At 54.6% G+C, this 15,945-nt stretch overlaps 5 protein-coding genes across 5 annotated transcripts; 3 read left to right on the forward strand and 2 right to left on the reverse strand.

The window, feature by feature from the left end:
* Positions 1–371: 371 nt before the first annotated feature.
* On the forward strand, positions 372–2,964 carry INS49_012809 (uncharacterized protein; the record flags this gene model as incomplete). Its single annotated transcript, XM_043173511.1, has 4 exons — positions 372–481; positions 1,677–1,765; positions 1,842–2,411; positions 2,492–2,964. The coding sequence occupies 4 exons, from the start codon at positions 372–374 to the stop codon at positions 2,962–2,964; spliced, it is 1,242 nt and encodes a 413-aa protein (XP_043022808.1).
* A 187-nt stretch (positions 2,965–3,151) lies between these two features.
* On the reverse strand, positions 3,152–7,965 carry INS49_012810 (uncharacterized protein; the record flags this gene model as incomplete). The annotated part of the gene is made up of 7 exons (XM_043173512.1): positions 3,152–3,327; positions 3,431–3,551; positions 3,619–3,935; positions 4,189–4,238; positions 4,818–6,115; positions 6,176–6,326; positions 7,454–7,965. The coding sequence occupies 7 exons, from the start codon at positions 7,963–7,965 to the stop codon at positions 3,152–3,154; spliced, it is 2,625 nt and encodes an 874-aa protein (XP_043022809.1).
* A 2,328-nt stretch (positions 7,966–10,293) lies between these two features.
* On the forward strand, positions 10,294–11,403 carry INS49_012811 (uncharacterized protein; the record flags this gene model as incomplete). Its single annotated transcript, XM_043173513.1, has 3 exons — positions 10,294–10,752; positions 10,813–10,914; positions 11,092–11,403. 3 exons carry the CDS (start codon positions 10,294–10,296, stop codon positions 11,401–11,403), a joined length of 873 nt encoding a protein of 290 aa, XP_043022810.1.
* A 1,755-nt stretch (positions 11,404–13,158) lies between these two features.
* INS49_012812 (uncharacterized protein) lies at positions 13,159–13,803 on the forward strand (the record flags this gene model as incomplete). The annotated part of the gene is made up of 1 exon (XM_043173514.1): positions 13,159–13,803. One exon carries the CDS (start codon positions 13,159–13,161, stop codon positions 13,801–13,803), a length of 645 nt encoding a protein of 214 aa, XP_043022811.1.
* Positions 13,804–14,612: 809 nt separating this feature from the next.
* Positions 14,613–15,751, reverse strand: INS49_012813 (uncharacterized protein; the record flags this gene model as incomplete). The annotated part of the gene is made up of 2 exons (XM_043173515.1): positions 14,613–15,303; positions 15,390–15,751. 2 exons carry the CDS (start codon positions 15,749–15,751, stop codon positions 14,613–14,615), a joined length of 1,053 nt encoding a protein of 350 aa, XP_043022812.1.
* Between the last annotated feature and the right edge of the window lie 194 nt (positions 15,752–15,945).

A 15,945-nucleotide genomic window follows, 5' to 3' on the forward strand; every position in this document is an offset into this window, starting at 1 on the left:
TAATTATAATAAGAATTATATATACTTATTAAAAGAAGAGAAAAATTATAAGTATTAATAAGTATAACCCTTGCATTTAAAAGGCTACTTTAGTTATTCCCTCTAGGGCATATAGCCTTTCAGAACTTAGATAGAACAATACCAATATATGATTGCTTCCCATATGATTATCGTACGTACGAGAGACCTACCAACAGAGACCATGGACGGCAGATGATTATTATTGAAATGATGCAGCAGATGAGCTTGAAAAAGACGCACCTGGCAACCCCTGGCTACTGTTCCACCCAGACGCCTTCAACTTGGATGTCGTACCGTGGCGCTGCTTCAGCGACGAGCGAGCCGAGACTTCACGGACAGAGACGACAACCATGAAGGATTTCTATCAGGAGCCATACGAGCTTGGTGTGCTCAAGGCAAGATGCGTCACCTCTCGCAGCCTGAACGACGCGGACTTCAAGACTGCAACTCAACACCTGAGGTAATCGAGGGCGCTCAAGCGATTCAAGCCTCCAAGTGCTACGTTTCCCGAACATCTGGGGATTACAGCGGATGATCTGTGGAGAGACCAGGCCATTGTTCGCTACATGCCTGAGTTCATGGCCTGGCTTGGCCATACCCCGGCGCAATGGGCGGCGGTGGTGGTTTCGGATGAGCAGAGAATCCTGTACAAGAACAAGAATATGTCTCGGAGTCGAAAGATGTTTTTTTGGGCGGGCAGAGAAGATCCGATTACGCCAGGGAGGAGACTGCCCGACACGATATAGAGCCCCAGCACATCGAAGACTTGTCAATAAATGGCGTGTCAAGTTTGGGAAATCGAGGGGTTGAGTTCAATATTGTCATGTTGGGCTTGTGTCTGGCAGTGGCGCACTCGGAGACGGTCTGGTACCGGCTTCAGTTGATAGACTACCTAGGTAGGTAGAAGAATAATACTTGGGTTCTCCCAACCTTGAAGACCCCGTCTAAGCTCCGCCCTTCGTCTCAATCCTCACTGGCAATCCTAAGAGCGACGAATCGGCAATGGCAGAGTAGGCAAAACAGGTGATTTGATCCCTCGGTTGCTTTTCCAATTCCCCCTGCCCGGCTAATATCCAATTGAGGTGTCACCAGTCTGGGTTGCGTGTGGGGTAGGGGTAGGTACATGAGGAAGTACTTTGTGTAAGTCACTCCCCTGCAGCAAATCAGTGGAGCTCCCCGCAATCAGGTACGGCACCACGCTGCACAGCTCCAGTTCCGCACGCCACTTCCCGCAGCGACGGCCCCAATCAAGACCCTGTCCCTGGAGATACAATTTGGCGACCTGTCCTTTGATTGACAGAATCGTCCCAAGAGCTCCGGTTTCCACAAGCTGACGACGCAGACCCCTACGCCCATCTTTCCACAGAGGGCTCAATTGCATGATCCAAATCTCTGAGCAGACATTTCCGGGGACGAGGTGACAGTTTACGACTTTCTGGAAGTGTGCACACCGTGGGTCGGCTGCCAAACCTCGCGGCGCAACGCTCCCCTCGACCAACAACTTCAACCGCCCGACCGAGCACGACGAGCCAACCCAGCTACGAAGACGGGACCCAACACGATATCCTTCCGACCTGAAAGAGGCCTCTCTCTCGGCCAGCCATGGCTTGGCAGAGCCCCTACGACAGTCCCTATCCGAATGCGGGCCCCAACAGCCCCATGAACGGCTTCAAGGACCAGAACCTGGACGAGGATGCCTTTGGCCCAGCACCCGGCAACATCGTCAGCGCATTTGACGCCTTTCGTAAGCTCTACCCCTCTCCCACCCGCAACAGAACACTGGCGCATTGGAAACTAACACACGCCTCGTCTCCTCGTAGCCAAATCGAAACCCCAATATGTAACCCGGACCTCGGGCGGTGGGAAATGGACCGTCGCCATGATCTTCGTCACCCTCATTCTCGTCTGGTCCGAGCTCTCGCGGTGGTGGCGCGGCACCGAGCAGCACACGTTTGCCGTCGAGAAGGGCGTGGGCCACGACATGCAGATCAATCTGGACACGGTCGTGAGGATGAAGTGCTCCGACCTGCACATTAACGTCCAGGACGCCGCCGGCGACCGCATCCTCGCCGCCTCAAAGTTCAAGCGCGACCCCACTTCGTGGTCCCAGTGGGTCGACATCAAGGGCAACCACAGGCTCAACAGGGACCAGCACGGCAAGATCGTCACGGGTGAGGGCCACGAGGAGGGATTCGGCGAGGAGCACGTCCACGACATCGTGCGGCTGGGCGGGAAGAGGGCCAAGTGGGCCAAGACGCCGAAGCTGCGCGGGCCCAGCGACAGCTGCCGCATCTTTGGGAGCTTGGATCTGAATAGGGTCCAGGGCGATTTCCACATCACTGCCAGGGGTCACGGGTACATGGAGTTTGGGGAACACTTGGACCACAACTGTAAGTCACGCTGAGATCAACCAAATCACCCTGTGTCATGCTCTTGGGGCTTCATTTCTGACTGGCGGTCGCACCTCAAGCCTTCAACTTCTCGCACATTGTCAACGAGCTCTCGTTTGGCAGCTTCTTCCCATCGCTTGAGAACCCCCTCGACCGGACCGTCAACGTGGCCACGAGCAACTTCCACAAGTTCCAGTACTTCGTTTCCATCGTGCCGACTGTCTACAGCGTCGGGCCGGCGAGCCCATATAACGACAACACCCTGTTCACTAACCAGTACGCCGTCACCGAGCAGAGCACCGAGGTCAACGAGCGCGTGATCCCTGGCATGTTTGTCAAGTACGACATCGAGCCCATTCTCCTGCAGATTGAGGAGTCCAGGGATAGCTTCCTGGTCTTCCTCATCAAGGTTATCAACATCCTCAGTGGTGCGCTTGTCGCCGGCCACTGGGGTTTCACGCTCTCGGAGTGGGCGAAGGAGGCATGGGGAAAGAGACGGAGGAGGAACACCGGTATGATTGGTGTCAGCGAGAAGGATCGTTATCGTGATTAGGGTTAGACGGAGCAGACTTATCCTGTTGCTTTATTTAAGGATTTAAAACTGTCTGGACGCATCTTATACCAATCTGACATATATAGAGCACGAGGAAGGCGTAAGGTGAAAATGGATTTCCGGTCTCTCTTTCGCTCCAACGCTCCGCAAGACTAGCTCGGCGCAGCGCAGATGGGGTAGGCGGATGTCAAGCTGCCCGGGGCTTGACCAGTCTCCCCCAGACACGCGGCATCAAATCGTGGGGCTCCATGCTCGTCTCGATCTCGACAGTCTGCCAGTCGCCGGCCCCGACCAGCGTCTCCCTCGTGACCCGGTCAAGCCGGCAACCACCGAATACGCTCGGCCAGACGAGGCCCCATAGCCCTGGAAGAGGCAACGCTGACGGTTAGTTGTTCCATGTCTGGTGACAGACGATACATGCGCGTGTTAGGTTGATTAGGGGGCGGGGAGGAGGGGGCGGACTCACACTGGACAGACCTCGTCACGACGTCCTTATTCCGACAATGCTCCCAGAAAATGAGCTCACCACCGGGCTTCAGGAGCCTGTAAAGATGCCGAGCCTGCTCCTCCGGGTCCGGGACAGAGCACTGCCCGCCCACCGGGCGTCACCAAACGTGTTTCAATTCCGCGAAGAAAAGGGGAGGAGGAACTCACCAGCACCTGCATGCTGACCACACAATCGACGCTCCCCTCCATGACTCCATACCGCGCCAGCGCCTCGCCGTCCTCGACGCTGCAGGACACAAGTGTGTACTTGCCGTCCTGTCCCAGCGCCGTCTCCCGCAATCTGTCGGCGAAGGCCGGGGCAAAGGCCGTATTGGGCTCCACGCCGTAGACGTGCTCGACTCGCGAGGCGTTGAACCGGTCCAGTTGGGTGCCCGCCCCGGGCCCGAGGTCCAGGACCACGCCGTGGGCTGAGGCGACGAGGGAGGGAACCGGGGTTGTGGATTCGAAGGCGATGAAGTTGTGGCCTAAGGGAGGGGGTGCGCTTGTTAGTGATGCTATGGGCATTTTCTCTGGGGTGAGCTGGTGTTCCGTGGTATGAGGTCGAGGGGCCAAGGCAAATATGGGTTGAGACGCGGCTTGAATTGGTGTCATAAGTGGGAGTGGCAGGGCATTGAGAGGGTCGTCTCCGGCCGGGTGCCCGAATCAGGAATATGCATGGAGGTGAATTACCGGTGCAGCGGTGATTGGGAGGAGGAAGAAAAGTGCGATCGAACTCACGTTCTGCCTGGTAGAACTCGGCGAAGGCGTGCTCACGAACGTCCCTGCTTCTGAAGAGCACACCTAGCTGACCTCGGCGCAGATGGGCCCAGATATCTTTGGAGGTGGATAGCTCGTACCACCGGCGCCGGGGGAATTTGGAAATCAAGAGCGAGGAAGGAAAACAGGGGGCAGGCAAGGGGGCCAGACGAGAGAGAAATATAGAGGATGGTAAACACGCATCCTTTTATACCACGGGCGAATAAGGGTGAACGGGGCGTGTAAGTCCCGTCACAATGTTAACCCGCGCCGGTAGGAGAGATAGAAGAAGACTTGAGAGAGACATTGAGGGTGGGAATGGGCTGCCTGCTTACTATCTGCGCAACCCCATTCATCTTCATGGCCGTGACCAATGGTCTGACACCGTTCCGAAGGCATCCCTGTCACCTGCCCTATGATACCATCGATAGACCAAGCCCCAAATCACACAGCGCATGCTTCGGTATTGCTCGCTCGAAAATGTATATTTATATTTTGTCTATTCGTTTCATGCACCCCTGTCGTCTACCAGACTCCCGGTCAGGAAAGTAGGTATTATAAGTCTATTCTGTATCGTAAATGAGCAATGCCGCCATTCTCCCAATGCTCACAGCCCCATCATGTTTGTGGTGTTGAAGCCTGCCATCCTCTTGATCATGAGCCAGAGCTCAAACGCCTTCAGCTTGACCTCCACCCGGATGAAGCCCAGGGACGCAGCAATGAGTCTCAGCGTGTTGGGCGGCCAGAGGTACGACCCATGCTGCCTGATCTGCTCGAGCTGCTCGTTGAACACCGTCCTCATGCAGTACCTCGCCAAGATCAAAAAGTTCCTGATCGGCCCCTGCCGCGTATGCAGGCTCTCATCGAGGCTGCGGGTGAGATCGTTCGTCTTGAGGATCAGGAGGATGATCCTCGGCACCTGGCCCAGCAGCTGGATCAGGTCCTCGAGCAGGCCCTCCTGCAGGGCGCCGGACATGGTCTTCTGCTCGTCCGGCGACTTGGGCTTCATGATGGACGACTGGACCACCGTGAAGTCACGGCCCGTGATGGCGGATGCGAACAGCGGGAACTGCTCGTCCGTGATGCCGGCCACGTCTTTGGTGTGCTTCTTCATGCGCTCCAAATCGCCATCCAAGAGCGCCAGCCACATCTTCGCGTACGAACGGCGCATGTCGGTTTCGATATCGCGGTAGAGCCCATGGTCGTACAGAATGACATCAAAGTTGGCGCCGTACCGCCGCGTGTCGTTCTTGCGGATCGAGATGTTGCCGCCGTGCGGGTCACAGTGAAGTGGTGCGCCTTCGCCAAAGATCATCTCGTTGAAGATGTGGGCCAGGGTAGCCGATACCTCGTCGCGGTCAATGCCTTGAGAGTCGAGGTATTCCAGGTCGTCTAGCCGGTGGCCCGATTCGCAGGCCATCACGAGGATACGCTTCTTTGCCCAGATGACCGAGGGGATGACGAGCGGTAGTTTCGGGTACTTCGCGAAGTAGGCTTTCGTGCGCATGGCGTTCTCAGCCTCGCATTGGAAGTTGAGTTCCTGGGGAAGTGACGCGTCCATCTCCTTGGACAGCCATTCTAGATCGTATTCCGGGAAGAACCTCTTCAATGTCGTGAAGGTGAACCTTGTCAGGGCCAAGTCGAGGGGCGCCCAGCTTGCCAGGGTTGGGTGTTGCACTTTGACCGCGACCTTCTGACCCGTCTCCTTGATCGTGGCCAAGTGTACCTGGGCTAGCGAGGCAGCACCGATTGGCTCGCGGGAAAACTCGGAAAAGTAGTCTGACAGATCCTCCCCCGTGTCTCTCTTGAACATCTCTTCGATCGACTCGATTGAGGACACCGGGCACTTGTCCTGTAAGGGGATGAATGTCGTCGTCCATTCGGTGGGTAGTAGGTAGTTCATGGCACTCTGTGAGAAAGTCAGCCGCTTCGCTCCGAAACACCCTCGTGAGGACGGTGCAGGGCATACCAGGTGCTGTCCCAGCTTAATAAATATTCCTCCATTCTTCTCCAGGACCCTAAGAGTCCTCTCAGCACTTCTCTTGTGGCAGCTCTTCAGCAACGAGCTCTTCTCCTCCTCATCTTGGACCTGATCCCGCTGGTTCAACGTAGTTCGGTAGCTGGGCAAGGCCAGGTCAGCTTCTGGGGATGACGCGCAGTGCAAGGGGCGACGCACTCGTTTATACAGATGAACAGGGCGGAAGCCACCCTCCCTGCCCTTTCTGCGCCTTCGTATGTGCCCTTGATATCGTCTGCCACAGTCAGGAGACCTATTCCAGCCGCACCCCCTGCATATAAGACAAGTTTCCTTCTCGGCTTCGTCGGTCGTTTTGTTGAGCTGCTGGATTGGAATCTCCTCCCCGAGCCGAGTTGTCGGCGTATCGCTAACTGGCTGGGGGCCGTCCTGTATGAGGAATTACGACATGATGTGCATGTCCAATGCGCTGGGCTGGTCGAGACGCGCCGCAGGAACGTTGACGATATTGAGGTGTTCATGCTCGAGGTTGGACGGTCATCTGGAGTGCTGCATGTTCGTCAAAGCACGGCTGGAATGCGTCAAACAGGGCTTCAATTCGTCATCATGGAAACAAGAGGAAGGAAAAAGGCGGAAGGCGATTTGGTCGAAAAAAACAAAATGTCGAAACTAGCCAGATTTCGGACAAAGTTGACGTCTTGCACATGCGGGTTTTTGCCAGCTGCAGCCGCCGATCGCCGACAGTTCTGTTCTGTTCCCCAACAATCTCCATCGGGGGCCGTGGCATTGGCGGCTCCGATTCCTTGTCCCGGCCGAGGCTTGTCCATCTACAGACTCGACTACTGGCTCGCCTTTGCTCTCCTAATTTAGCATCGCTTTGCACCGAAGAAACCAGCACCAATCATGAAGCCATGTAGAACTTTTATTTGATTTTTGTGCTCATTTGTAGTTTCGTTTCTAAGATGCACGTCGCTCAACTCCAGAATTTTGCTGGAAAGTCGGGGCAAATCTCATCTGTTCATCAGCGCAATGCTCAAATTGCTCGTGTGCTTTTCGTCAAACGGCTCTCGCTCCCCAAATCCCCACAGCGCCACCAAGGGCCCTCGCACAGACGGGGGTGCCTTCCACTTTTGCATTGAGAGTGATGTAGCTGAACAGGAACTTGAGCGCTGCGAGATGGCCCAAACAGACAAAATTGGCTGCGGTCACCTCTGGCCAGGACGATTTCATTCGTTTGTCGCAGGCCAGCAGACAGATAGACAGCCAACCTACTGCCTCGTCGGCAGCTCGACCTCTGCCGGCCGCGGGGATTCTGGCCTGGGGCTGTGCAGGAACGACGCAGGGCTGCGCAGCTTCGGGCTCGAGGGTGCGGAGTCGAGCTGCGCCGTCCAGTTCAGGATCTTGCTGCCTTTGTACTTGGTCGGCTTTGAACCCATGTCTGACCTGGTGTCCTCGTCACCGTATCCATCCTCGGTATCGGAGAGCTCCATGCCCCTCTGCGCATCGCGCTGTTCGACCTCGTGGTTCTCCTGCTCCAGCCCGCGCAGCGTCATTGTTGCGCTCTCGGGGAGGGGGCTCTGGGGAAGCGGGGTTGATCTTCCGTCCCTGGCGGGGTTGCTTCCAGCGAGGACGTGTGCCGCTGGTGGTGGTGCAAGGAGCAGACTCATCCGGCGGCACGTTTGTTTGAGCGACTTCTCGTCAGACTCATCGAGGCTGTTGGTTATGCCTTTGAGAACATCCACCGGAAGTGTAAGTAGTGACTTATCGGCTGGGACTGAGGCCATCTTGACAGTCAATGGATGTAAGCTTGTCTGAGAAGGGAAAGCACTGGTGGGTGTCAGATACCAATTAATGGCAAACGAGATCGTCTAAGGTTCGGTTCGGTTGACTGCGAGAAGGTACAGGGCCAGTCAATGAGAGAAACAGGTGAGACACTGCGCGGATGTGTTGGCCATTTGAGAGCTGCGCTTCGACAGCCGAGGCGGCACGCATGACGTCTGGAGACCAGCATTATCGTTGCTGGGCACTGCTTGCGGCGTCTGATGTTTGATGTCGCCTTTGGGCAGGCAGCTCGAACCGACCAATTGACAGGGTGAGTCGCTACCTCGTTCCTTCCTTCCCAAGCTCTCGGTTCCGGTTATGAACCATGGATAAAAACAAACTTCACGCAAATGTCTGTGCCAGAAGGCAGGCGGACAGGCATATGCACATACTTGTGTTGCTGATCATGCAGTTCTCTGCCAAGCGCTGTCAAGATGTCGTTTAGCATGCAGCCCTGCTGCTCTGTTGATTCCGGAGAGAGACACCGCTATTTACGGTATAGATCTTCCCCGAGGGCCCACTGGATGTGGGACTGATGCTCGCCTCACTTCGACCTCCTTCACAATACGTCGACGAACCTTCCCTCAATCATGGCCAGCAAAAGATACAAGTCTCTCCCTCCCCCTGTATGTGCGCCCCGTATGCTTCATCAAGATATAGTCTGGTGCAGGCTGCATGCCTATGATTGAGTGGTGTGCAAGGAATACTTAGATGACACCCTTCCCTTCCCAAAGCCTAGAACCCTGACATCTTCATCCCACCCACAGATAACCCCCAGGTTGTGTGGTGCCGATGGACCGGAAATGCCATGCTCGTGGCGCTCAACAGCCCGGGTACAGGCACTCGAGCTGACGTTGATGTAGTGTGTAGAGTTCGGCTACCGGGTGCGCTCCCAAATGAGCTACAATCCGAGTTGAAGAAGCACCCCTTCCCCATGCTACCAACGCACACACAACCTATTATTGGCCCGCCAATGGCTCGCCGTGAGAAAACCCTGAATAGCTTGCATCTCAAGCAAAAGATCTTTCAGGATGATATTTCGCACCCCCAGATGGACCCGGAAGGCTCCAAATGGATCAAGGATAACGTCGAGCCCAAATTCTGGGCGCGACTCGAGGGGCACGGTGCTTTGTCCTCGACGATGAATTCGAAATTGTGCTTGATGAGTATGGTCCTGGAATGCTTGGTGGTGGAGGGCCTTTTCTCACAGCTCAGTGCGGATAACGGGCAATGGCGACGATCTCGACGCTGTCACTGCAGTGCTGTTCTACCCTCGGAGGTTGGGCAGTATGTGTGGTGAACCACACCTGCTTCTAGGCCCCACAATGGCTGAAAAGACGACGGGGTTCCGCTTAATAAATTGCAATGCATACAGCAGGGCACGGAGTAGTCTCATTGTTTGCAAAAGCAGGTGGGTCCTTTGGAAACGGGCATGGGCTGTTGCAGGGTGGATACTGCTCGATAATTCCCGATTCTGACACCTCTCGGAACGGCACCCCTGCCCAGAGGAATCTGCCCATCATGGCACGGTCGTGGTGCAGCAAATGAAGAGACCATGAAGCCCAAATCACAAATGGCCGCCTGATCCTGCTCCTGCGTGCTCTGGACAACTTGTGTGGGAATCTGCGCACACCCGCCTCTTTCACTCTCCAAGCCACATCACATCGCATCCCCCGTTCCCACCCCCCACCCACTCCCGTAGGCCAATTGCGCACCACTCCATCAAGACGAAACGGGGCGTCCTCAGCAGAAGCAAGGCCTGGCCACCCAGCTGCCGGGTGAACCCAAACATGTTTGCCTCGACATGCAGCATTGGTCAGAGTCAGAGTCATGAGCGCGCATGAAACCCACCGGGTCCGGCCGCCGGCACGGCTGTGGTGAACCCCTTGCCATTGTTGCTTGTTGTTGGTCCTTGGGAGGAAATTGCCCTCTCACCATCCACCGGCCACTCTTCGATCCTCCTAATTCTGCAGTCTAGGGTAAAGAAGCTTGTTGCTCGACTAACATGTCGACGGCGCCACCCGGGCCCCTGGATGGATCCCCTTGGGGTTGTTCTTGGATCCGGGGCATCGATTATATCACACAGCCGTCTTGTCTGCGTCCCTCCTTCTTGACTTCTACGTCTTCGCTGTGTCCTTATACTCTCTCCCGATGTCGCTGTCGCTCCTTTGACCAAGAGATTTTCATCCGAACCCTATGTTTCTTCCTTTCGTTAGCGGATAGAATCCTCGCCCAATCTCTATATCAAACATTCGAGCATACTGGTTTGCCATCACGTTCTCTTCGAAAATATGAAGCTCCAAGTCGTGCTTTTCGCCATCTCGGCCGTCTGTGTTTCCGCGGCTTGCCCCTCGGGAAAGAGGCCAAAGTCCTCCTCTGCGGCGGTATCAACCACTGCCACATTTTTGCCCTCCCAGGTCCCGGTGGCTGCGGCTGCAGCTGAGCCTTCTTCCGCAGACTCGGATGGGTCATCTAGCTCATCGTCGAGCAGCTCGGATGACTCATCTTCCAGCAGCTCTGACGACTCATCTTCCAGCAGCTCTGCCAACGTCTTGAGCGCCGCTGCTGTCTCCGGCACGTCCACCTTCTACGGGGGCAACCTCAACGGGGGAATGTGCTCCTTCACCACAATGTCCAGCCTCCCATCCGGGCTGTACGGCACGGCCTTTTCTGGCTCCGCTTGGAACAGTGCTGCCGAGTGTGGTTCTTGTCTCGAGGTGACCGGACCCAACGGCAAGATCAAAGTTATGGTAAGTCGTCCCCTGTTAACATTCCATGCTGTTGGCCACAAGCTCATTCGGTCTCCATAGGTCGTCGATCAGTGCCCTGAGTGTGAGGAGGGCCACCTGGATCTCTTCCAGGACGGTTTCGCGAAAATCGGATCCATCTCCGCCGGCAAGATTGCCACATCCGTAAGCAGCCCATGAGTTCCCTGTTGTCGGTTCCAAGCCGTTTTAAGCGTCCCTGTTCATCCTTGAAAAGAAACTTCGAGACCTTCCCATTCCTTGAGATTCCGGAACGCTTTAGACAGACTTGTTGCCTTGTATTTGACACGTCAAGAATCGCATGGCTGACTCAAGTCGTTGCAGTACACCAAGATTCCTTGCGGCATCACATCGCCCATCGTCCTCCACAACAAGTCTGGCGCCAGTGCCTCCTGGTTCTCCATGCAGGCCGTCAACTCAAACACGCCCGTGTCTAAACTCGAGGTCAGCACCGACGGTGGGAGCACTTGGCAGGCCACCACTCGGACCAACTACAACTTCTTTGAGAAGTCGAGCGGATTCGGCACGAGCACCGTTGATGTTCGTTTGACCAGCGCGTCTGGCGGCAGTATCAAAGTGAGCAAGGTCTCAGTTGCATCGGACTCGAAGGTCACCGCGGCCTCGAATTTCTCCTGAGCATGCTCTGAGAATACCTCCCATTCAAAGGATCTGTGGCCAGGAGTCCTTCTGTGTAAAACAACTTTGCTTTTTTTTTTTTTTTGTATATATTTCGGAGTCAGAGGTTCCGCCTTAACCATCGAGGAGGGTGGTGACTGGCAGACTTAGGAGGGCAACATAGTGAACGAAGTTCAAAGTATGAAGCGCAGCAGATGAGCCTTGTCAAATGCTAGCTCTCAACGAGACATAGGAGTCCGCGTCACCGTCTGGGATTAGTGATACTTGCAATGCGTGCGTTCAGCTGTAGTCCGCAGTTGCCAAAGGACCGTAGCACCAAATAGACGATAGATTCGATGTGACATGAGCAAGCTCCGTATGCGGATGGTGAAGATCCTGAGACCATGAAAATGAGGGCCTGCATCGTGATTATTCCGTCACTCCTCGGCAATGTAAGACGTCGGGGATTCAAGAGGGCATCAGCTGACTTCAACTAGCACAACATACGGGCAGCTTTTGAGCTCAGGGGTGTTACCATGGCTGGATGCCGTTTAACCCGGCCTCATGCGTCGGCTTAGAGACGTGGCCTCGATCTGGCCATCCCAAACGAACGCTGTCAGGTATCATCTGTGCCTGATACGACGGTGCCACGGCAGGTAATGAATGCTTGTTCGTGATGGGCGGTTGAGTTGGGGGCTGATCTCCGGCCCGACTCGCACTCGGCAAGGACTAGGGTAGTACACAGCTGACAGGGTTTCATGTACTACAGTACCTTCCTTCAACCACACCCACCCTACTGCATTCTAGTTATTAAATAACAATAAAATACATACTTAGCTTCAACGCATTTATAAAGATACTACGTTTGAAATTATGTTCATTACTATTATTATAGAGAAATAAAAATTCGAAAAAGTGGTGTGTTGGGGTGAGAAATGGTACCGGCCGGCTTGGCAGGGCGCCAGTCTAGCGGAGCAAAAGATGTTTAATTCAACAACAGCTCTTCCTTTCCAAGACAGGCCAAGTGGTGAGTGATTTGCGTTGGTCAAAACCTCGTAAGGCTGAGTACATAGAGATCTTGAATGGCCACCTCGGTACTAGATTTTTCAGAGATGTGACAGAGAGCCTCGTAAGCAAGAGTGGCCCTCAGGTGAGACGGAGGCTGGCTGCCTACGAGTGTTATCAGAGGCTCAAGTATTCAACCATCCCACAGCCCCCCTTCCTCCCCACCAACGATAGGCAGTCGTGAAGACTTGGGAGTCATGTCGGTAAGACTTCGCATAAGCAAAAATGGGGTCTGCTTACCTTGGAACTGCTACCCAGGCGCGTCGCTGAGGCTCAGTGCTCTCTTCTCCGGGTATAAGTAGCCACGTCTGGCAGCAAGGCGACCAGGTCGGGACAGTATTCTCAAGGAGTATCGTCAACACAAATATGCAAACTTTGCCATCATCCACCATGGAAGTGACCACCAAGCCTTTGCACGCCTCCCAGTCCTTTTCCAGGGCCAAATATGGCTCCCTGGCTCGCTTTCGCCAGCTGTCTGCCTCCTTGTGTTACCACATTCACACTGTCTATCTCTTATGCTCCAACAACATTTGGGACATAGTAATCGGCGGATTTCTCTTCGGCACTATCAATTCCTTTGCGGCTCCACACATTTCTATGGGACCTGCCCTTACCTTGCCCCAGGTTGTAGCGGCAACTCCCAACATGCTGTTGTGGTCTTGCAGCAATATCGTCTTGTTCTGCCTCCACAACCAGAGACAACCTGGGAATATGGCCGAGGATGTCTTAAACAAGCCCTGGCGGCCGATGGCGTCTGGCCGCCTCACTCCAGACCAGGCCGTCCGGCTTCTCTACTTCATGCACCCACTTTGCTTCCTCGTCGGGATGTACGTAGGCGGTTTCGTGCCCTACGCAGTCTTGACGTTCTTTCACGTGTGGTACAATGAGTTTGGGGCGGCCTCCAACGGAATACTGAAAAACATCTTCAACGGCGTCGGCATCGGGTGCTTCTTCGCCGGGCCCCTCGAGGTCGCGACGCGCCACTCGGTCTTCTCGGGAAATGCCGAGGGGGCAATCTGGGTCGGACTCCTCATGGCCGCGTTCGGCACGACCAGCCACGTACAGGACTTCCGGGACATGGAAGGTGACAGGGCCGGCGGTCGGAGCACGATCCCCCTCATGATGGACGAGATGGCCGCCCGGGTTCTCGCGGTTGCGGGAGTGGGATGCTGGACCGAGCTGACGTGTCGGTTTTGGCGCGCGGGATGGCTGCAGAGGTCAGCACCGTGGGTCACCGGGGCCCTGCTGATTGCGAATCTGATGTTGGACCGAACGAATGCGGGAGACGTCCGAGCTTGGCAGCTGTGGTCTGTTTGGGTTTTGGCTCTGATGTTGTTGCCGATCTTTGCAGCTTGAGGGCCGGATGTCAAGTTTGGAAATGGGACTCTCCATTTCGGCCCCCAATATTTACTTAGTCTAGCAAGGCGGCTGACACCTCTTTCATGCTCCCTGTACGTTAGTCTGCATGATATACAGGGTAGATAATCTCTCATGAACTCTGGGGTGTACACTCAACCGGCTTTAATTTTATTTGTTCGACATGAAGGGCGGCTTGCACACAAATTCTGGTGTGAGGATCCCAAAATGCACCCTGCAACGAAGATTTGATTGGCCAGTTCATTTTGAAGTCCTTCTGACCAAGAATCCTTACTGGAAAAACATGTCGAGGAACAGCGGGTTTCCCCAGAATAATTGAAGGTCTGTACACTTTGCAGCCAAATTGAATGGGATAGATACCTGTTCCGAAAGAAAAAAAGAAAAAGAGAAAGAAAAAAAAAAGGTAAGGGCAATACGCATCTACAGGGAAACATTCGGGATCCTCAAACGCTGTAGATATCCGAGGAAAAGAGGGTATTTCACAGGATCAGGCAGGCAGGCGATGCAATTCAACCTGATAGCAACGGCAAGTGGATGCTCATGCCGGCTAAAAAGTTATAGCCGCTCGAGTGTACATTGTACATGTGGTGAGGGAATTACGCAGACACTGAACTAGAGTGGGTCAATCTGTACGTTGTAGCTTCATCTGGAATTTTCCGTGGTGAGCTACGAATGCTGCAGTCATCCTACAATTTTCTATGCTCCATGCGCGATATCCTCTATTGGGTTTCCAATCTCAATGATCTTGGCTGGTGCCTAATTAGTGTAGATATCGATCTCAATCCTGATCAGTCCTTCTTAGGGGAGGCGAAGACCCTCTCCCTTACATACCACCCAAGCACGAACGCAGCCCCTGGCCCTATACCAGCAGTCAGGACGGGTAGCACTGCAACAAACAAGAGGGATAAATTTCCGACGAAGCCAGCAATGTAAAGGTCGAGGAACGAATAAGCCAACCACAGGAAGGTAGCCACGTAGACCCCTACTTCGTCAGCCTGAAGAGCTTTTCGGGTGTGTAGGACAAGTCCAGATTGTGGTCCAGCCTCAGGGAAGAAGAGGGTCGTCATTGGATGAGGGGAGAATAAGAGCGTGTAGCCCCAGACGCCGAACGAGATCAGGCCAAGCGCGAAAAGCATTGGTTTTGGGGACAGTAGGCGCTTGACTCCCAAAAGTTGGATGGCCTGGCTGGCAACGATGTTGCCTAGACCAATCCACAGTGGAACCAGCTGCCAGGCCCACGTCCAGTAATGCCTCGAGGTGAATTTTGGGGCGACAAACATGCCAAGCACCATGGACGTATGGAGGAGAAGCACGATAGGCACCAGGAGAGACTGGCGCGCATGCCAGACAGTCCGGCGTTGTCGTGGAGCTGTGGCCAGCTCTGACGCCGTGGGACCGAATGTGAGACAAAGGAAGTAAAACACAGGCGCCACCGTTCCTATGCCCAGCAATTGTGCGGCGACGGTAAAGAAGGTTGGGCTAGATCGGTATCCACAAACAGTAAGTGACTGGTTCAAGCAATGGATCTAAGGGATCGTATCGGATGGCAACATGGATGGACATACATATACGCAGGCGACCACGAATTGGCCCCACGGCTCGACTCCAAGATCCAAATAGCGAATACAGGTCCCAAGTCTATGAGGAATGAGAAAACCTGCCAGGCTCCGACTGAATCGTATCCAAAGGTCGAGGTCGAGAAGGTGGCCATGCTTCCCCGCCAAATCTCATCCAAGATCTGAACGCCATGGAAGTTGTCGAGGATGCTGATCTCGTTATCATCCCACTGGATGACACCGGACTCAGCGTATGGTTCGGCATTCGCGTCGATCTTCTCGAGGTCCATCGACTGGAAGCACCAGACGGCTACCAAAAGGAAGGGCACCGCGACGACGGCGCGCCCCAGTCTGCTGGCGATGGATGTCATTGTGGCACGAGTAGAATATAGCAACGGTTTTTGACGACTGAATGAAAAAAATGGTAGAAGAAAAAATATTCGATGTTGGCTCTAGTCGAAAAGAAGATCCTGAAGGAAGAGAGGGCGTTCTTCTATGGACGCGAGATCCCGAAAGTGTCTTTCTTCGACATGCTGGTAGCCACTTTTATTGGCACAGCCCAGGT

This window comes from Diaporthe citri (genome assembly GCF_014595645.1).
Source record: "Diaporthe citri strain NFHF-8-4 chromosome Unknown scaffold_6, whole genome shotgun sequence".
NCBI lineage: Eukaryota > Fungi > Ascomycota > Sordariomycetes > Diaporthales > Diaporthaceae > Diaporthe > Diaporthe citri.